At 30.1% G+C, this 23458-nt stretch overlaps 1 protein-coding gene across 5 annotated transcripts in view; it reads left to right on the forward strand.

Moving 5' to 3' along the window:
- LOC144851369 (homeobox protein Meis1-like) overlaps positions 1–23458 on the forward strand; it is a 79689-nt gene that overhangs the window by 2487 nt on the left and 53744 nt on the right. For all 5 annotated transcript variants that reach the window (XM_078708783.1, XM_078708784.1, XM_078708781.1 and 2 more), the window contains exons 3-6: positions 6343–6490; positions 9015–9065; positions 11779–11829; positions 15377–15538. In XM_078708783.1, coding sequence (XP_078564909.1) covers positions 6343–6490; positions 9015–9065; positions 11779–11829; positions 15377–15538 — 412 coding nt within the window. The remainder of the gene's footprint in view (positions 1–6342; positions 6491–9014; positions 9066–11778; positions 11830–15376; positions 15539–23458) is intronic.

The raw sequence follows: 23458 nt of genomic DNA on the forward strand, positions 1-23458 counted from the left end.
TAAGGCGTGTTAAGTATTGTGTTGTACACACACTGCTGTGTTTGCTGCCAGGCCATGTGTTGACACAGTGAAACCTATAGGCCTAGCCGTGCAAAGACAGGCTTTATAACTACCTTGCATAACTTGGAGATTTCATAATGTCAATGTACTAGAAAATACTGTACAATTATCTTAAGCTTACAGTATAACCATAAATAAACACATATATTAATAAAATAAGTGATTTAAAGAGCATTTATTATGTGTTTATTTTTTTTTTAGCGTAAAATATTAGAGTTTAAACTTTCTTTAAATTGTGTTTATATTAGATTATAATTTTGTGTTTTCATTTTCAAATTTCAATAATGATAAATGAATAAGTACATTTTAATATACAGTAGTACAATATAATATTTTAAAACTTTTTAATGCCATCATTAAAATTTAAACATATCTTTTTATATGAAATTTTAATGTATTCATTGTCACCATATGTAATGTTAATGGTCTATTTTAATATGAATTCTCTACTTTGCAATATTCATTATTATGATTATGTAATATAAAGTATAGTCTACTACAGCATTTTAATAATAACAATCATTAATAAATAATCACCCGTGTGTTTATAAATGATGTGAGATTGACCTGCCACCTCCTGTGACATTCTTGTCGCTGTGATGACGTTATAACGATGACATTGATACATTCATTTTAAATTTCATATTAATCAACTCTGATCAGTTATAATAATATTTTATAAATGCTAGGTGGTAAAATAAATGCAGATAAATAAATATTGAATATTATTAGAATTATGGATATCATTAATTATAATCTAGATAAGGATATAATTGTTTGTGGGGATTTTTAAATTGTGCTTATTTATATACTATACTACCTTAGTGAGTATAGGTCTATCACTCTCTGTGTAATATGTTATGTATACATACTCCATGGCTGTTATGTTTATTTCTAAAATGGGGGGTGGGGGGTGGAAGAAGAGGCCTACATACTCTAAAATAATGTAATTTAAACAAACCCCAATAGCCTACTGTATCTTTTGCAGTGCATTTTTTTTAATTGGAGGTGGGGGAGGAGGAGGGAGAGATCTAGCCACTTTACATCTGCCTACTATGTTATTTAATGTTGAAATAGAATGGAAAGGTTATATTCAAATTTACCTATTCAGGGAAGATCTACTACTTCTTTAGGAAGTTGTTTAATTACATTTTAAGGATGAGCAACCCCTATGGGTTTAATTTAATTCGTCCCCACCCAATTGTTTTTGTATTGAGGTGTGACCCAAGAGGTCTGTGTATACAGTGTTACAGAAAGGTACTACTGTACTTACTTCAGTAAGTCGTAATAATAATGTTCACAATCACATGTATTGTATGAGAACTGAGTTTCAAATGGGCATCACTATCTACGATGATAATAATATGATATCCATCATCTTTTGAAAGGCAAAATTATTAAACAATTAAATCTAATACTAACAGTTTATCTGCCTTGGGGCCTCGCCAATCAATCTTAATTATTCCTGTCTAAATAAAATTAAAAATAATTTAAGATGTCTATGTCGTATCGTATGACAGATGGTATTATAAGCGTGTTTGAAATTTCGATAAAAATGATAATATTGCGTCGGGTTAATCAGGAAGATGTAAAATAAATTATTATTAATATATATTTAATATGTGTTAGCAGGCTTTATTATATAAGTATTTTGGATGATAGTGGAGTAGTCCAGTGGGCTATGTAGTTAATATAGGCCTATTACTAGTTCATAATATCATTAAAATTACTGTAAATCAACCTGATAAAACTGTTACAATTTAAAAAGAAGATTCATTTCACTTTTAGAATAGAATTTGAAGTTTATTTTTTTTAAACTGATTATGTGTGTGTTAAGCTCTGTCTACACTATCAAACTAGTTGGTCAAAAAAGTGTGATGTGCCCAATTATGGTAGTGATATGCCCAAATATGGTAGTGATATGCCCAAAATATGGTAGTGATATGCCAAAATATGGTAGTGATATGACATCATCGTGTCCATATATGGGCACATCACATTTTTTTGTCACATAAAGTGTGATAGTGTAGACAGAGCTTTATGTTTTTGTTGATAATAGTAGGCAGTATGACTATTAGACAAGGTAAGGAAGTAAAAATATGAAAATTATGCATGATATTGTTTGTATGTTGGCATAGGGCAAATGCAAAAACAATTAATGAATATAATTGGCATTTAGTATACAATTTGTGATTATCATTACTCTTTCTAAATATTAAATATCAATTTTAAAGTTGTCTCTTATGCAATCATATATCATATTGTATTATTATGTTATCATTCTATGTTGACATTTCAGAGTACTACTTACTGTATTATATTATCATTATTAACTCAAACAATTTAAATTTTAAAGCAAATGAATAATATTAAAATGATATGTATTATATTAGAATATCGGTTTATGTATAAAATCCAGAGCCTGACTATAGATCCACACTGTGTTCTCTGTTTAATGTAAACTAATCCTAGAAGTCAAACCTAGAATTGGTAATGTGATAGGTTTTAATACCCCCTGAGTAAGCAGACCTTTAGCTTTAACAGGAAAATGGAAGCTGTTGGTCGAATCAAACCAGTTTATTCATCAATTAAATGTCCAATATACCTAGAAATTGTTACAGAAGTGTATTTTCTCATCAGATAACTTTACGCTGGTCAAAAATATCTGAAGTCTCACAATCTTTAAGCTGTTTTTGTTTTTAACTGTTTATGAAGCACTATATGTGGTAGCCTATATAATCCAATAAGCACTTGAATGGGTATAATTTGACTGCCAAGAACTTCCTTGAGGAGGAATTGGGCACCTTAATGCAGCTTAATTGTGTCTACTCTGCAATAGGAATACCACTTACTGAATGTTATTATACTGTAGCTACTATAGGAGGTGGAATAGCATATTGCAATTAATGTTGTTATGACATTGAGAGATACACTAATATAATAAGCTTTAGTGGACATTACTGTACTGTACTTTATGTGCAAACAAATTGAAACATAGAAGGCCAGAAAAATACAAAAATGGATTCTAAAAGTTACATGTTTTTTCCAAGAAGTTTAAATGGGTTCTAAAAGGTACTGTCCTGTAGGTACCATATGTGTTTGACATGGGTACCTGTAAAGGAAAGACTGAGTGCCAACAATTTTGTGGTGGAGTCTATTAATGGCTTGCAGACAAGTGCCAAGCTACTGTATTATTATTAGAATGCTAGGTTTTAAATTTGATTTATTGTAATGTTTAAAATTTCCCTTTTAAAGAAAACAAAATACATTTTGATATTTTTTATTGCTGTAGATTATCCTCCTGTCAAAGATAGTTTCTTGCTAAAATAATCCTTAATATTATTTTTAAATACATTAAAGCCACTTCTTGGATTCAACAGACTAAAATTATTATATCTTATATAGTTTTACTTTTCCATGGTTGTAGTACCAGTAAGTTTATTGACTGATATTTTTTATACAGTTGTAAAAGTTTATGTTGAATAAATGCTGAACATCATGATAGCAATTTGGGATGATATCCAAGTTGTGTGAATGTAAAAAAGTATATAGTAATATAAATGTATTTTTTGTGTGTTAAATAATGATATACTGTACAGTAGTATCTTTATTTTAGAATGGATTCTTCAGGTTTTGATGTTTTCTGTCAACTTTTTCTCTTTGGAAACATTTTCTAAAACTACTAATCTTCAAGGTTTATTACTCTCATGAAATATATCAGCTTAGGATTTTAAAATGATGTGACACTAAAATTCTTTTAGCCGGCAAGATGTTTTGTGAGCGCATTAACATGTACTGTATAGCAGACTTAAATTTATATACGATACCAAATATGAATTCTATAATGTTGCTCGAGGTATTCATAATAATGTTAAAATTGCCCTATAGTTAAAATGTTAAAATAATAGAAACATCTGTTTTATAACAATTATCATTATATTCCTATTGCCATAGTATTGATAATAAATAGAGATAAAGTATTCAGAGTTCACTGGTAATGGGTTTTAAAAAACAGACAGACAGCTAATATATTTTAGTTTTTTACCAGTATCAGAGGCGTAGGCTGGTTGCTGTCTGGGGAAGGGGAGGAGATTGAGGAATTGTAAATGCGGCAACCTTAGAAAAATTTGAAAAATAGAGTCTTCATAAATTGCACTTGTACTTTGAAAATATCAGGCCTAGAGGCCTAAAAAAGTAATCATTGTAATGTACTGTACACTATGTTAAAATATGTGCATGGAAAATAAATTGGAGGTACCCTGTAGTCTATGACCTTCTGAAGTTTTATTTATAATACTGAATTTGGTCTATTAATTAATTAATTCTAACAATAACATACTGCAGTATAACTTTTTCAACTACTGTACAGAAGATGCATACTGTCTAACATAATGCTTATATATTTGTGAAGCTAGTTTTATATCATATTTGCTGGCAGTGCAGATACTGTAGAGTTGTCATCTTTTCTGAAACTTCAGTAACAGGAAATCATTAACATTTATGTTTGTTTTTTAACTAATTAAATTCATCGACTAATTACAAGAAGAATTTCTGTATTTGAAGTGCAACACTACTTACTTACTTGCAATAATTTAACCCTCTTGTAAATAAAAAAAAAATGATTTTATGGATTTAGATCTGTACAGTACATCAACAGATTATTTACAGTAAACTTTCGTCTTATTTTCGATTTTTGTTTTTAAGTTTGTTTAAAAAAACGTAATATCTATCATAAACATATAGTTTAAGAACTTTGTGATTACTCAGCTTAACAACATGCGGAAGTGTGTCATTCTCATATGACCTCGGATGACCTCATATTCGTCTTCTGTAAACGCGCGTAGCATTTATGGCACCACCAACATTTTTAAATTCATCAGTTACAGTTTGTAGGTGAACTTCTGTGACCTTTTGTTGTTAAATTACTCTCAGTTTTCAATTTTTCAATGTTAGTTAGAGACCTTCAATTTATATGCTGCAGGAGGACTATCATTATGAAGTTTAAGATGCCCTTCATGTGTTCTAATTCTTCTACTATTCTTATTTCTGAACTAATAACAAAATGTATAATTATCAATTTTTATATAATAAATCATATACTGTAAGATCAAGTCTTAAGTATTACACTGCTTTATGTAGTACGTACTTACTGTTATACTTGAAATATAATGGTTTTACCTTTTTCTGTCAACTTTCCCAAACAGACATCCTTCTCATTTTAGAATAAATTTGTTATTAAATATTAATAATTATTATAAAATATGAATAATATTTGTATCCTTTGGGACCTTAAATTCTAACTTGATTTGTATTATTTATAATATGCTTTCATCCCATAGATAATAGCATAATAGGAAAAACATTAATATAATTTAGAAAAATAATAGTATACTGTAATAGTGGCTGTTGGAACTGAATTGAAGGTTACATTAAGCTCTGTCTACACTATCAAACTAGTTTGACAAGAAAAGTGTGATGTGCCCAAATGTGGTAGTGATATGATGTCATCATGTCCATATATGGGAAAATTGTTTTGTCACAATCACATACAGTTTGATAGTGTTAGGCAGAGCTTTAGAAGCAACTTCAAAATATAAGAACTTCTAGAAAACATTGTTATGATAATATTGATATCATTATTATATAAAATTATCATTACTGCTAGAGAGAGTCATATAATTTATTTAGCTTTTTTTAACACATCCAGTGAAATGTATGGAATTAATGCATTATGTATTGAAATGGAAACAGGTCGTAGGGAACTGGTTCGAACGACTTCAATGTAAAAGTCATTATTTATTGCACACAGTCAGCCGACCTGGCATATTTTTCATTTATATATCTTTTTTACCAGCTTTTAATTCTGATTTCAAGATAGAAACAGGTTTAAAAAAAAAAAAAAATTAACGATGGCTTGTTTAAACCGGTGGAGAATTGTGTAATTTATTACTGAACAGGCCAAACGAGTGTTATAGTAAAAATTAAATTAAATTGTAAAATTTGTGTTTGTCGTAAATTGGCTATAAATGCACATTTCCGTAGGGCAGTAACCATTTGTCTCATAAAATGCCATAAATCATTAATAATCTTACTTTTATTCATCCAATTTTATACAAATATTGTGGAAAAACTGCCTTATCAAAATGAAAATATAATTAAATAATTTATTCTATCGATTTTTACATTAAAATTACTTATTTTTATGGAAATGAAAATTTCTTATTTATTTATATCATTAAATATGTTATAAATATATAATTTTTTTTAAATTTTATTTTTCAGTCACCCCCTATTTCCATTGTTAGCGTTGATATTTGAGAAATGCGAGTTAGCAACGTGTACGCCGCGTGAACCAGGGGTCACGGGAGCAGACGTATGTTCATCAGAATCTTTCAACGAAGATATTCAGGTCTTTGCGAAACAAGTACAGGTACAGTAAATGCTTTTTTTTGTCTATGATGGGTACCATCATCATAAAACTTAAAGCAATATATATACTGAGTTAGTAGCATCCCTTGATGAGTTGATTGACAGCTCTGGTACCTTGGTCATGCATGAATAAGCTCATTCTCTCCTTTTCTTCTTCCTAAAACAAAATGGAAAATGCTCCTAAGCATACAGTGTAGCTCAGACAAGCATTTTACTAAGTAACACTTAACATTGCTAACTCATCAACATTTATTAATGTCTATCAATAGTAAAGAATACACACATTATCCATAAAAAATAATAAAAAAATTATTTTAAAAAAACAATTATCATAAAACTAGAAATATTGTTTTTGCATACTGTACTACATAGCTCGGGTATTTTTTAAATAGTGAAAGTTGTGATACAGCTAGTATCCAAGAAAAACAATTTTCAATATTGCACAAAGTGGCTTTATACAGTTTATGGTACTAAATGATGCCCTTAATAACTTAATATTACAGCACATACTTAGTTGCACTTGAGATGTGATAATAAACATTTATTAGGTCAATTAACAATGCCATTGTCAAGTTAAGTTGTTCACATTCTCAAACAAACTCTAATTAATATAATCCTTCACTAATTATCTATTTAATTAAAACTCAATTGAAATGTCAATAAAGGCTTCATCCTTTACTAAATTAATTCTTGAAGAAATTCAATCTTTTGGGAATCGATGAATTAAAAATAGAGATAGAGGATAGATGAATTAAAAATACAGATACTGTAGACTCTATGCATGCACACTTAATATTATTCAATAATTACAATTTAAAAACAGATTGATTGATTTGCTATTATTCCAATTGGTAAATTGAATTATTTGTTTTTTAACTACATTTAGATGTTATTCGTCTAGGTATAAAAATAGAGGTAGACTCTATGCATGCACAATTATTATTTAATAATTACAATTCATCAAGCGATTGATAAATTGATTTGCTATTATTCCAATTGGTAAATTAAATTATTTGTTTTTAACTTCATTTAGCTGTTCTGTTTAGCTAAATTAAAAAGAGAACAATTAATACATTTCAAAGTACTGTAATAAATAAATAAACCAGAGTTTACTTGGAATGTACTACTCAGTTAGGAGTAAAATTGCCATTTTTCCCCTAACTGTACTGTGCAGTCAGATTGGCTTTCAGTTTGTGATATATAGTATTTATTTTTATATATCATTCATATCTATACTTATTCGGTTTAACTAACATTTTTGTTCTCTTTGTAACAACTATGTGAATTTCCGAATTAAAAGATGAGTTGAATTGAAATACTATTTTAAACTTAAGTTTTATTAAATAAGTATTGTAAATATGATTTGTTTGTTTCTGTTAATACAATTATTCAATAATTCAATTATTATTATTATTCAATATACAATTTAAAAATCGAATTTGCTATTATTCCAATTGGTTGATTAAATTATTTGTTTTTTAACTACATTTAAATGTTGTTCTGTTGTAAATTTAGATGTTGTTCTGTAATTTAAACAACTTTTAGGTGAAAATCCTCTGTACTGCTAAATCCATAGTATGTATTTATATCTTTTAAAATCCTTAATAAGTACCCAATTATAGACAAAGAACTTCCTGTATCTGTTTGTATAGCGTAATGAATAAATTCTATAATACTTTAGGTCATAATTTTAATGATGATAAGAATCTTTGGAGACCCAGGACCAATTCAGAGACTTGAAGAACAAAGAGCGTTTCCATAACCTTGCATGTGAGAGTAACGCACTCTTGCTGTTATGGCCAAATTAGGCCACAGGCAACACGTCTGTAGGATTGCAAGAAATTATTTATTATTATTACGGCAAAAAAATTATTAGAATTTGTTTGTTACCGAATCATTTTAATAAATGGGTCACATTGTATCTGGGTGAAGATACTAAAAAATATATACAGTACTGTATATACACAAATTGTAGGCCGTCGATACAATAAATCTTGGAACTCAATAAAAAATGTAGTAAACAGTCTGTCTTTTAGTGAAATTTCTATTTTTAGAAAAAGCCCGAAAAAAAAAAAAAACGCCAGTGGGAAGAAAAAAAAAACTTCCTCCTCCCTCATCAGTTTTGAGCTGGGGATAGGGTGATAAAATAATAATTTTTTTATGGGGCCTTATTTTAGGCCTAAAATTGTAATTTTTGTGAAGTTTTCTTCTGTGGGGTAGGGTTAGGAAGATGAGGAATTATACTACATCTATTATTTACCATATTATCCCTGCTAGAACCAAAAGAATGTTATTCATCTTTTGATTCTAGCATAATTTTGATAAATATATATTAATTTTTGACAATATTATGGCGCGTTACTCATGTCACTTTTGAAAGGCATGTCATCAAAACCTGCTAAATAACATTTGTTAACTGCTAACAGTGAGTATATACTTACAGTAAATGGTCGGATTGTCACATTTAACAGTTTACTGATGATAAGCTTATTAACGATCTATTTTTGGGGGTCTTTTTTTTGCAGGCTCGGGGAGATAAGCAATATTTTTCAAGCAACGAAGAACTCGACAGCTTGGTAAGTAATAATATTCATTTCAAAATTTTATTTTAATTTTCTAAATGTCATCTTGCAGCGCATTCTGCAGGATATCCGAATGTCAAAAACCTTGTGTTTAGAATCGATATGTAATGGACAGAAAAATACAATTACCATATAATTATTCCATAAGAAACGACGTCAACATTTAGCGTTTTCAAAATACATCTGTCTAAAAAAATACTTGGATTTAAACCAAATACTTTATGCTTTGTAAATAGGACATACATTTTAAAGTAATGAACAATATACAGTTATTTATTTGGATACATAAAAGATAAGATATGTACAGTACACAACACAATGAAAGTGATGGGAAAAAAAGACAAACATACGCCATGGAGGAAATAATACACTTAGTAAACAGTGAATCTAGATCAAACTGTTTAAAACTCTGTCTACACTATCAAACTTTATGTGACAAAAAAATGTAATATGCCAATATATGGACATGATTGTCATATCACTAGTCTACCATATTTAGGAATATCACTACCATATTTGGACACATTTTGATAGTGTAGACAGAGCTTTACACTTATCTACCAGTACCAGACTAACCTTCCCCTCTCCTTTTAATTTATTTAATATACAGTAGATATAATTTTGTAATGCTTAGGGTAATTTAATAGTTAAACAAAATATTGAGTGAATTTAAGTTTGAGAGGAGTCATTTTCTTCAATATTTTGTTACATACTGTAGATTTTTTTTATGGACAATTTGATTCTTTAATTTTCTTTTCGATTGTTATGACTTTCTTATATCTATAGAAGTAGGTTAACTTACAGTGTTTTCATAAATAATCGATCTTTGGCGATGTTTACAGAGTATACAAATAGAACAAGTGAAATCACACAATATATTTGTTTTCAGTACCTCCATGCCTTTAATCAACTTGCTACTATCAATAGCTCAGACAAACCTAGTGTAAACAACGTCTATATACCATCACAAAAGAAGCAGAAAGATATAAACACTCAGTTGTTTATGTTAGCAACAATAGCTGTAGGCTAGCCACTAAGTAGGCTTGCGATGTGCCATGTATCTGAGTAGATTAAAAAGTAAACACATTCTCTCAACTCATTCTGGCCTGGCCTATTACATCTCAAGTTTCCCTATTTCATCTATAGTTTCACGATAATCCTAATCGACTGTACAACTCACTGATCGCATTAAAATCGTATTCGGATCAATTGGCAACTAGTAGTGGTAGTCAAAGTCTGTGCGTTGAACCTTGTACAAGGTTTAGGTTCAAATCCTTTCCGGTGTCGAGTAATTGAGCTCAGGCCTAATTATAGTAATGTACTGTTTCAATAATTACAGTGTCCATATTATCTACACAGATTACTATTAGTAGCTGCAATAGTTATGGGAGTATGTTTCCATACATGTTTGATCCAATGACCGTTTGAAATTAAATATATAATAGCGCTTAGAGGTTTCTCAACATAAGGCATCTGATAAATCCAAGATATTATATTTTGTTTTTTTGATTTAAATATTAATAAATTAATTTATTAAATAAAATATTACATTAAATTTTATAGAGATAATAAAACTACCACAAAAGCTGAAACATAATAAAAACAGCAGTAGAAAATTACTATTCAATATATACTAATCGAAACCAGAGGAAAATGTTTTCACTATTTATTAGTAGTAGAAAAGAGGTAGCAAGCATTTAAAATTAACACTGTATTTCTGTGTCTGAGAGTTTTGTTTCAATAATACAAAATATATGTTACTTCTATCTAGAATGTAATTTTTGTTTAATGGTTCCGGTTCATCGGTTCATGAGGTACTATAAGCTTATCCGTTACATTGCAACAATAAATCCAGGACTTAGTAAATACACCCAGTTTTTGTAATCTGTCTCATTCATATACCAAGTGCATATATCAGTATCCACGTGGCCTGTAGGCATACTTATTTTTAATTTCTTTGTGAATATTCTCGATGTCTAATCTTTATTCGTGTTAGCGTTTTTAAAGACGGCTGAAAATAATGAATTGTTGAGCGAGTGAAAGCTTATTACTGTGTATGTTGTAAGTGTGATTTATTGTAAGCGCATACTTATACGCAAACTGTGCTTTGTAAATTTGTTTCTATTCTTGTTCCATTACACTTGTCTGCAAAAGAATCACAATATATTTTTTATTTTATCACTATTATTTAAAAAGAGTGAGCTTTCCTGCCACTGAGGTGGTCCCTTTATTATAAAATAAAATTACAAAACACACCTAATAAAATGAACAATTAAGATAAAAATATTGTAAATGCATACTTATAGGCAAACTATGCTTTGTAAATTTCTTTCTATTCTTGTTCCATCACACTTGTCTATATATTTTATTATTTCATCACTATTTTAAAAAAGTGACCTTTCCTGCCTCTGAGGTGGTCCCTTTATCATAAAATAAAATGACAAAACACAACCAATAAAATGAACAATTAAGATAAAAATGTGAAGAATTATAAATATTGTAATCTTAATTATTATTTGTTAATTATTATGTTGTATGCAAATATCATGAATACACAATTTAGAAAAACAAATTTAAAAACAAAACTTATTCAATATATTTCATTTAATTTATAATACATTATGATCATTATTATAAAATATACAGTATGTAAAAATGTTAATTATTATCATTGTTATTATTTAGTATTTATTTTTCTCTTTTCTAGATGATACAATCTATTCAAGTGCTAAGGTTTCATCTTTTAGAGTTAGAAAAGGTAGGTATATCAATAACATTTAAATTACTATCTTTTAATGTATGATGTTTAATATTTAATTTTCACATTTCAAGTCACCATTTAAAATAATATGAATAGATTGATTCATCCAATATTAAAAACTGTAAACTGCCCATCTAAACTTCCTATAGCATTTCTGTGCATGCATTTAACATTTACGCAGATTACCAAACTCTCCATAGTGACAAGTTCAAATCTAGTATCACCAGGGTTCTGTACTGAACTGCTAAAGCCCAATAAAATCCCTGCTCCCAGATTGGAGGAAAAAATACATTCTTGTCTAAATATAAATTGCATTATTTACTTGCACTTTCTCATTTATTAAAGTTCAATAATAAATATTAATGATTCATTTTCATTGATGTTAAAATGATTGATTAATACCACCGCTCCATTACATTAGGTAAACTTATACTTAAAATTAACTTGTTTTGTGAAAAAAGCAGGGCATTGTCTAGAAGCTAGCAAAGTTCAGTCTGGTTCAATGAATATTTTACACAGTTTTCCAGTCAATTATGCACAAAGTCATGGATTGTCCTGCTAATAGTGCCAGATCTGGTTTCCTCTTTGCCTTCACCCGCCATCGGCCACAAAGCCAGGCTTTATTAAAATCGTATCATTATACAGAGTCACTACAAACCCATGGGTCATTAGTGCAGTACCATTATGTGGAAAGCCTTTGAAAATCACCTTTTCATTGACATTGCTGTTATTATTAATACTAATATATGCGTTTATTACTTGTTACTGTTAAACTTTCTCATTTGAGGCAAATCACACAATTTCGGCTTCGGTATTGTGTCGACCTAATCATGTGTCGACAGAATAGGAATAGTATCGCACTTTTTTAACAAACGTTTTGTGTCGAAATGAATAGGTATAGTTTAGAGTTACAGTTGTTAAGAAAATCGTGAAATTATATGCATCAATAAACAGCTTGATGTTCAACATTGATGAAAAATATGATAATGTCAATCTTGAATGCTTTTGTAATGGAATAATATCTGTGTTTAACTCAGTGTTTAAGTCAGTGTTTTAGCCAATCAACATTTGAGTCAGTGTTTAAGTCTGTGTTAAGTTGGTGTTTGAGTCGGTGTTAAGTTAGTGTTTGAGTCGGTGTTAAGTCAGTGTTTAGGTCTGTGGACTAAAACACTGAATTAACACTGTGTTAAGTCAATGTTTTAGTCAATCAGTGTTTGAGTCAGTGTCTAGGTCTGTGTTAAGTCAGTGTTTAGGTCTGTGTTAAGTCAGTGTTAAAAGTCAGTGTTTCAACACTAGACAATATATACTACAGTATACATCGGTAATATCTTTTACATTTTTTTGTCATTACAGTATTTAATTTAAAATATGTAATTGGAAACTCATTGAGATTCATCATCATTCAGTTGAACCTGTCAATATCAGAAATTTTAAATGAAAAAATATTTTAGATTAGATATTATAATAAATATTGGAAATAGCATGCAATTTAAATTTACATTACAAGACAGTATAAATTTTCAGTCTTTGGGATTTTCCTCACTGATACATCTAACAGTAAACAAATACATTAAAAGAATTGAATATTTTCATTGTGGATTTCTGTCCTACCCCCGCAAATTTTTCTGATGTTCAATCTCTCACATTAAAATACATCATCTTTTAGTGAACCTTTCACTTTGCGTTCCATAGGGTACATATCATTTCTGAGTCTTGTTAATTGAGTGTACATTAGATTCCAAGCAACACATTTATCGTTATGTTTACTCTCGGTTGTGACAGAGGTCAAAGTTCACGTGTGCATACACATTAACTTGTGCATACATTATTTGAAATGAGTGTACGATTACCTTTAGAAGCTAGATTGTGCAGCTACGGCAATGTATCTTAATTTCTTCTTGCCAATTGATTGTTAACAATTGTGGATGATATTAAAGCAATATGGCATTTACTTGGTTAGCTTGCTTACTACTGATGATAAATGATGCGAAATAATTATGTTTATTATCGCTAATTGCTCATATTTAACTTAAATTGACCAATTACACATACCACAGTAATGAATTTGTCGTGCATTGAGAAGATACATGTGTGAAGAAGAAGTAAAACAGTCGCCGTGTTCAAACTAAACAACGCAGTGTGTTTAGTATCTTCGTCTGATATTTTTTCCCTCAGTGCTTAAGCGAACAAACTTCATAATAAGTCAAATTATAAACTCTCTCGGGTTCAAAAATATGAAATTAATAGAGATATATGCTTTGAGTCAATTAAAGGTTTACTGTCAAATTTTCCTGAGAAAGTAAAGGAATTTTCTTGAGATAATTGAGTTGTTACTACGTCGTGAAATCTCGTGGGTCTATTCCTAATCTAAAGATCCCTTAATTACCGCAAGGAAGTCAAAAAGAGCTCGTGGCTCTGCACGCCTCATCCACGCTGACATGGCTATTTTCTTGATTACGCTGTATTAGTTGGCGGATTATCTTTTTTCGACGTAGAAACTGAAGGAAACAATGATTAAAGTACGCTTTTCAATTAAACGAGCTGTCAGAAACAGTCAGATGCTACGATGTCCGTCAAAGTACTAGCTTCCCAAGTAAAATGTTTCTTGTTACGAATAATTACTGTAAAATAACATCCCTTTTATACACTGTACAACAGATTACCTCCTTGTCAGGAACCACAATTACTGTCTAAATGGTAAGCACGTCTGCACCTGCAGTTTCATCAACAACCAGGACTACTTCAACGGCCTGGCAATTGTCTTCCATTCTAAACATGTTAACACTTACATATACTTCTTATTAATTGGAGGACAAGCTTGTTAATTTTCTACTGCTTAAAATTAATTAAGATTGTAAAATGTATTATGTATGCCGCGATCGTTGTTTACGACGATTAATTGATAGTTAGGTAGTCGCATCATTCTATTTGATGGCATCGAACGGAATAGACATGTCTTCAGTGGTATGCTTTTTACTTGTCTATATATATATATATATATACATATTGTACTAAATTGTTTTCTATTTAGTTTTAGTGGTATGTGCGGTAAATAATGAAATTTAGTACTTTTATGAGGCTTCTAAAGTTTTTTGAAAATAATATGTATTGTTATAGTCTTAGTAAGAAATAGTTGTAGTTTTAGATTTTATGCTTTCCTGCTTTTATTGTATATTTTTTATGGGAAATCAGGCCATTGTGTAATTTAAAATGCTGAATATTGTGTTGATTATGTTGAAAAAGTTGTCAAAAAATTTTAAATAACCAAATAAAATTTAAAAAGTTAAAGTATGTTAATTCTTTTATAAAATGTTTTGTATTTAACACAGTAAAGTTTAGTTGCCTCTTCCACCTTTTAACAATTTCTTGCTACCCTTTTACACCCCTCTAGCTACCCTTTTACACCCCTCTAGCTACCATTTTACACCCCTCTAGCTACCATTTTACACCCCTCTTGCTACCCACTAAAAATTTGTTGGCAACCATTCAAAGAATTTGACACAAGATATTGGGGAGATATCACACTGATTTTTTCTTTTTACAGGTTCATGAACTGTGCGACAATTTCTGCCACAGATACATAAACTGTTTAAAAGGTAAAATGCCGATAGACCTTGTTATAGATGACCGAGACGGATTAGGCAAAAGTCTCGGAGCAGTATCGCCGACCGATAGTAATCATCCCGACTCAAGACTCCTTGAATCTGTAAGTAGAAAAACTCAATTTATCTTTTGTAATTCTTTTAGAACTTGTGTACACGTACCAATGCGTAATTTGACTCTTTTTTAATAGGGAGCTTTTATTTTGCAACGATCGATCTAGTAACAAGTTCAATCATGATAATTCATTCTGCGCATGCGGAGAAGTTAGGTCGTGCTTCGTCAATCTTCCTTTGACACAGTTTTGGTGGTTTCTAGGTCTCATCAGCGCGTAGGTCATAGGTCGTTGCAATTCAAAAGCTTCCTATTGAAATCAGTAATGATTTAAGCATTATGTTTTGATCTGTGACTTCTCGGTTATCAGAAATACATTTTTTTTGTCAGATTGGTAGCATATTGGTTCCATATGCTGCCACATTTTATGATATTCTTTTGTCAAGATAATATTTTATCATATCAAGGTTAATAAATGAAAAAGTCCATCAATCAGGAAGTGTTCCATTACACTTTCTGGTCCCCCTTAGTTTGCAGTGATCTATTGCATGTTATTTGAGACTCCAAAATGTCTTTGATTGTAAACCAGTCTGTGATAAATACTGCAAACTACCCCAATTTCACAATTATTGGTTTTTACAGTATTACAATACTGATTGGTTTTTGAGGATGTGTAGATGGTCACTACTAACTACTAAATGATTGTTTTTTAGTCTTCAGCCATTTAGTACAAATAAGTCTCTCATTTATAGTATAATAGCCCATTTGCTAATTAAGCTATGCTGTCATAATGTGTTAATACTAACTTACTGTATGCTGTGTATACTACCTTAACCTCCATCATTACTATTATACCTGCTCATACCACTACGGTACCACTGTGTTACCACTATGGTACCATTGTGTTACCACTACGGTACCACTGTGTTACCACTATGGTACCACTGTGTTACCGCTATGGTGGTACCACTATGTTACCACTCTGTTACCACAATAGTAGTTCACTAAAAAAGCAGTAACTAATATATTATTTACTTAGCATTCTAATAACTTTAATTAAGAACCAAATGTTACACAATTTGATTGACAACAAATCATCATTTTAAGATTTCATAAATTCGCATGTATTATAACAATATTCCCTGAGGATCAGTTAACACTTCATAGCGTCACCTTTCAATACAAAAGAGCTACGAATAAATTAATGAATAAAAGATTATTACTATTATTTGCCATCCTCTTGCATTGTAAATGTTTCCATGGTTGATAGCATCTGTTCACATTGCATTCAGTTTTTTGTTCTGAATAGACAAGCATTCACACATTGCGTTGATGAACTTGAAAAGATATTATATGAACTGAATATGGTAAAGGAGACAATGTTATTACTCAAACATTGGAAAAAGTAATTGTATATCTTCGTCACAATAGATATAATTATAATATTCAATCTTTCTTTATTGAAGAATACAATTTAAATTATAATTTACCGGCTGTAATTTTTTGAAGATGAAATGAGTGGGTTGGTTATGTGAAGATGGGCGTAATGTAGTATGTATTGTGGGCTTATCAATGAGTGGGATTTGTATCTGAGTGTGTGGCACTGGTAGTTGCAAGGCTATGGATAGAGTAGGTAGTATAAACTATCCCTGGTGATTTTGAATGTGTGTTTCAAATGGGTTAAGGGTATGCTACAGAAGTGAGATATTTTTATCATTGTATGCAGTTGTTGCCTGGATTTAATGTGGTAATAAGTCTAAAGCTCTGTCTACACTATCACATTTTATGTGACAAAAAAATGTGATGTGCCCATAATAAACATGATGATGTCATATCACTACCATATTTTGGCACATCACACTTTGTCAAACTTGTTTGATAGTGTAGACAGAGCTTTAGGAAAGGTTATCAAATATCATTTTCATAGGTGATTCACACTACAGAGAAATAGAAAGATATGATAAATTTTAGTTACACAATACAGATATAAGTAGATATCGTTTGCTTATCAACAGCAATGTGTTAATTATTCAATAGATTGTACATACAATAATGTAATGTGAGTTGATCTTTACAACCTTTAGTTTATTAATAGTTAACATATAAACCAGTGAATTATATTAGTGGCATAATGGTTGTCATGTAGTAGTTCAAATAGAATAATTGTTTAAAAGTATGATTGACGCTGGTTTGCATAGATAATCGTATTATAGTTTTTAACAATGTTATAGCTGAGACAACGACACAGGTTATAGTACAGTCAACTCTCCTAATATCGGACACCTTTGAGCTGGCCAAATATGTCTGGTTTTCCAGAAAGTCTGGTATTCTGAATGTGTTTGTAATGGTTAAAAGAAATTTGGAATCTTTTGGGCCTCAAGGAAAGCCTGGTTTTGGGAGTTTCCAGTTGTTAGAATGTGTTTTTAATGATGAAACAAAATTTTGGACCTTTTGGACCTCAAGAAAAGTCTGGTTTTTCTGGTTTTTAGAGAGTCTGGTATTGGGAGAGTGGACTATATTACATTTTGATTCAACTTCTGAAGAAATAAACATTTCCAAATCATAAACAAAAATTAAATTAGAATTTTACCATTGCCAGTCACGGCATTAGATTTGTATTACATACAAAACGGCATACAGCTTTAACAGGAGAATGCAATAGTATTTGATTTAGTTATTTCCTCACCAAATATGGTATAGTTTGTGTTCTTAAAATCTGATTAATTTATCAAAGTTCACTAATTTAGACGACTCCAGAAGCTATTAAAACCTGGGTGGGTTACTTTACAAAGCTTTTGTTCCCCTGATGAGCACTCCATAGGCAGGAAAACAACTGGCCAAGGCCACGCCTATTAGCAACACCCTTGGCCAAGCCCAACAGGAGGGCACTTGTGCTCCTCCAATAAGCTGAGAAAGGCCTATATAAAATAGTTATTAATCTCCCTGAGGCGACAATATAAATGAATAATCATGTGGAAAGTCTTATCTCTTTTTCAGGTTTTTGTTTTTAGTGGGTTTTTTAGTAAAGGCCATGCATTATGCAATGAATCCTTAGGCATTATTAGGTGAACTATTTATTTATTTTTTTTTTAAATGTTTCTTCTAGGTTGCATGATCTGTCTTAATCTAGTTTAAACCGCTCTAGTTCTAGATTGTTAGGCCTGATGGCTTAGCCCTTGGTGATCATTTATTTGAACATACGAGTCCTGAATTGAGGCCAAGAACGCTAAAAAGTGATAATTATTTGGCAAAATATCCAAAGAACAACATTTTTTTAAAGATTTTTTTATGTAGTATAGATAAAGCAATATAGTGTTGAATTGCTATTCTCCGTTACTTGTGAATTTGTATCTCTGCTTGCTTAATTTGTTCAATATAATATTATACACAGATCAATACAAAAAAACAAGTATAGTTAAATGCTAAAAAATTAATAAAGATAATAATAAATACACAATAAATTACATACAGTATGTATCACTTTTATTTACTTTTTACGTTTAGTATATAACTAATAAAAGGCAAATAAATAATTTATGTAAAATTTGAATTAATTTTTAATAAAAAAAACTTGGTTCATTGACTCATGTATTTTAAAAATTATTTCAATTTTTGATTTTGAAAGTGATAGTTTGTTTTTGGGAACCACTTGTTGTTTTGCCACCACGGGTATCACTTTAAGCTAGAACCTCATCTTACACTAACCGGCTATTAAAATGATATTAACACCAGTATCTTTACCAAGTTTGTTTTATTTATTTTTCCTATTTTAGTTTTGATATTGTGAGATTTTATCCATAGCATGTCATGTAAACACTTTTATAAAGAAAATCATATCTGCAGGCCAGACCGTTAAACAGTGCGTCCCTAGGAGATGGGCTCCATTTTAAAATTAATATCAGAAGTGGGCGGCGTCCTGGTGAGCGGAGTGCTTGCTATGTCACGTAGCATGGTAATAATATATACACACTTTCAATGGAATCCGTAAAACCCATGTTCTTGACATTTAACTTTTTCAAAATGTTATTCATAGTCAAACATACATGCATTTGAATTGGTACATAAGTATTAATGACCATATTTGGATATCACACATTCATAATTTGCATTATGATTTAGAAAATTCAAAATAATTAAATTTGTTTAGATAGATAGTTATTGATGTTTATTTTGTTATTAAATATTATTATTATTGTTTTTACTTTATTTTTATTGTAATATCAACATATTTTACTTATGTTATTAAATAAATTTAGTTGATACTTGCATTCAGAAATTGCAAAATAATTTAAATTTTTTATAGTTAATGATGTTTATTCAAAGTTTATATTAACAGACATATTTAATGACCACATTTTGTTACCGTAGGTTATTTAAATAAATTAAGTTGATACAATGCATTTAGAAAATGCAAAATAATTTAATTTTTTACATAATTATCGATGTTTAAGCTTTATTTCCTAGTAATATCAAGTCAACAGACCATCAATAGTATATATTCACCTTGGAACAATGATGTATTTAAAATTGATTATGTCTAAAATAAAATGTTTATAATACAACATTCATATTAAGTAAAGAATCGATCTCAATTTAAAAATAACCCCTGAGGTGTTTTTTTTTATGATTTCATGATTTCAGTATTAGAAATTCTTCGAATCGATCGTACGGCAACAATTCTACATCAATTAGCCGCAGATTGAAAACGTATTTGCGTGTGCGGGAATTCATTACTGCCACCATTCGTCATCACTTTTTTATTTCATTTAACATTTACATTATATTTAAATTCTTATCGATTCATATAGGAGGAAAATATGACTAAATTGATAGCAAATAAGAGAGCTGTCTACCATATGACCATTTGTAATGGTAAACATCATTTTCGACGTGTATTTGTATGAAATACAATTTTTTTTTATAACCAATTTTTGCTTAAAGCTCTGTCTAAATTATCAAACTAGTTTGATTTTTTTTAAAAGGGTAATGTGCCCAGATATGATAGTGATAAGCCCAAATATGTTAGTGATATGACATCATCATGTCCATATATGAGCATCACATTTTTTTGTCACATAAAGTTTGATAGTGTAGACAAGGCTTTATAGTAGACTCAAATTGTTTATGATTGTAAAGAAGGAATTTATACATTTTTTTTTTAACTTTGTGACATTTGTAATAGAAAATAGGTTGATAAAGTGTGTGATGGAATTTAATATACAGTAGGATTATGCTGATTTTATTGTATTGTTTCAAAATGTACAGTTCTCTAATATTATAGGGCATCATCAATTTGGGGACAGACAGACAGGCAGACTGCACTGCTGTCTTGTTTTTTGTTGCTCTATTTCTGTTTATTATATTAAGTAGCCTAGACAGGTGGCAAACAAATAAACAAAATAATTATAGACTTAATAGATGCAGATCCCAAGTATGTACAGTAGGGCTGTTAATTAAGTAATTATCACCACTGTTTACTAAAGAGTAAATCATCTATTTAGTATGGTATTATCATCAAAGATAAGCATATATGCTGATTTTCTCAGGCTGGGTCAGCACTTGCGTTATCTATGAATGTTATTGATTTATATTGCTTTAATTGTCTGGTTTTTACTGTAGTGGTACAGATTATATAAAGTAATACATTGTACTGTAAAATTTAAAGAGGCAGAGATCTTTACATTTGAATATATGTTTGTTCTATTGTCTATATTGAACACCATGCTGTCATGTTTTGGCTGTCAATAGGTTTTATTGAGTATAGGTTTGGGTACTACAGTAGTATGATATGATCTGTTTTCTGTCAGCAGCAGGTAACTAAACATCATATCTATGACTTCTCTTTGAATAGCCACATTGATTATGTCAGTATAAACACTGGTACGACACAATAGTATTACTTTGTCAATAATCCTCTCCCAATAATGGTTAATCCAAAGAAGGGACCTAATGTTCAGTAAGGAAGCCTTAATAGTAAGGGATACTATTATTACTATGGACGTTCTTTGTTCTTTCTAAGCTAAGTCCATAATCATGCCTATGCTAATTACCTAATATGCTACATAGGCTGTCTGGACTTGTTGTCTCTGGGTGAATGAGGTGGCCAGACAATGCACTATTTACCTAATATCAGAGTTGAGTGTTTCAATTAATTGTAGTCCTGGTTAAACCATGCTAATGCTAGTTAAAATCTACTCCGTAGGCCTGGATCTCATTAATGATGGAGTCAGGCCTGGTTGTTCATGTCGGGCTGCAGCAGGGTAAACTCCTTCTGCACCCACTGGGTTTACACTCTCCCATGCAACCTTCTCATAAGGTATGGAGGGTGTAGCTAGGGCTTTCAAAATGATTGGCACAAGCCATGCTGTGCTCTGTGGTAAATCTAAAGACACTTTGATTCAAATACAGCATTTCATATTAATAACCAACATTAATATACTTGACACTCTGAGATTCAGTACCCGGAGGTGATAATTTCGTTGTCAACTTTATAAACAAACAAGAGTTATGGCGCTATACGGTCGTTCTTCTCAGATGCTACCAAGGGTAACCCATTATTTCATTCTTATAGAGTGTGTTTTTTATTAAATATGTAGGGATAGTGCATACAAGGAGAACTGTATCTACTGAAACTTGCATATATTTTATAGAGTATTATAAGACTAGATTATAGGTGTCTAATTCTAGGTCTTTAACCATGATTTACAAGTTTTTATTTAGTAGAATGAAGATTTTATTAGTATTTTCTTACTTTGAAAATTGGTCAATTTTTGGTTCATTGGTTATTTTTCTTTTTCTGTTGTCATAGTAAAAATTTATTTATTATACCATATGAAAGCTCTTCAGTTTTTTCCCTTTATATTTATCATCTTAATGTGTAGTTATAAAGTGAATATGTTCGCAATGACATTGTTGTCTCAACTTTCCTATACCTGACTAAAATGCCTATTGCTATGTATACTGGCTTTTCTAGTATGTTTTCTAATTTTTAACTGAAGTTAATACTTTCTTTTAATGATAATTTTTCTTGACATTGTAAATAACGATGATGGATTCTTTCGTTTTACATTCTTTGAGCCAGGTTTTTTGTCGTGACAGGTTTAGATAGATTTGTGTACCCCCAGAAGGAGATGTTATGTTTTTTTCTCTAGTGCTAAATTAGTACAAATCTGAAGCCTGCAAGCTACACGCATGTTTTCCAGATTACTACAGATTATTTCCAACTCCTGTCTCCTAAGTAAACTTAGATTTATCGTTGTCTATATCGCTAAGCATTAAGTAGAGACTTAAAAGCAAACTTGTTTTATTCTTGCTAATTCTTTCTGATTAGTTTATGTTTCGGTTAATTTTTAGGGAAAAAGTTACAAATTAAAAGAATTAAACTGCATGTATTCTTAGTATATAATAATGCATGTTCTCGTCAGATTTAAAGTGAGATGTTTTAAATTATTTCTGCTATGTTCAAATTTATTACATATTTGTTCCTGTCGTGAAATCTTTTAAAACCTTACTCTAAACATTAAATTTAACAGCATTAAGTTGTGCATTCGGGTTTAATCTTCAACATGAATACTTTTAAATGTTTCATTAAAATGCAGTAAATTTCAAACCCAAAATGTTTTTACCGATTTAAATTCGACCATTTTATAAATTTTTTTTCTTTTTTACATTTTTGCTTTTTATTTGATTTTTTTATTGAAATTTATTACAACTCCCACAGATAAAAAAAAATGTTCACAATAATTTTGTTAATTTCTTAATTTAAATTGTATTTTATTTAAATGATAAATACAATTTGTTTTCATTTATTATGGTAAATACATAGCCAAATAGCAACAGTGAATAATATTAATATATATTATATATCAAATTTGAATGAATTTTATTGTCTAAGACACAGTATTCCATCGTCTCACCTCATAACATTTTATTTGTCTTTCAACAAATACATATATCTAATAATAATATTTAT

This window comes from Antedon bifida, chromosome 9 (genome assembly GCF_963402885.1).
Source record: "Antedon bifida chromosome 9, ecAntBifi1.1, whole genome shotgun sequence".
Classification (NCBI taxonomy): Eukaryota; Metazoa; Echinodermata; class Crinoidea; order Comatulida; family Antedonidae; genus Antedon; species Antedon bifida.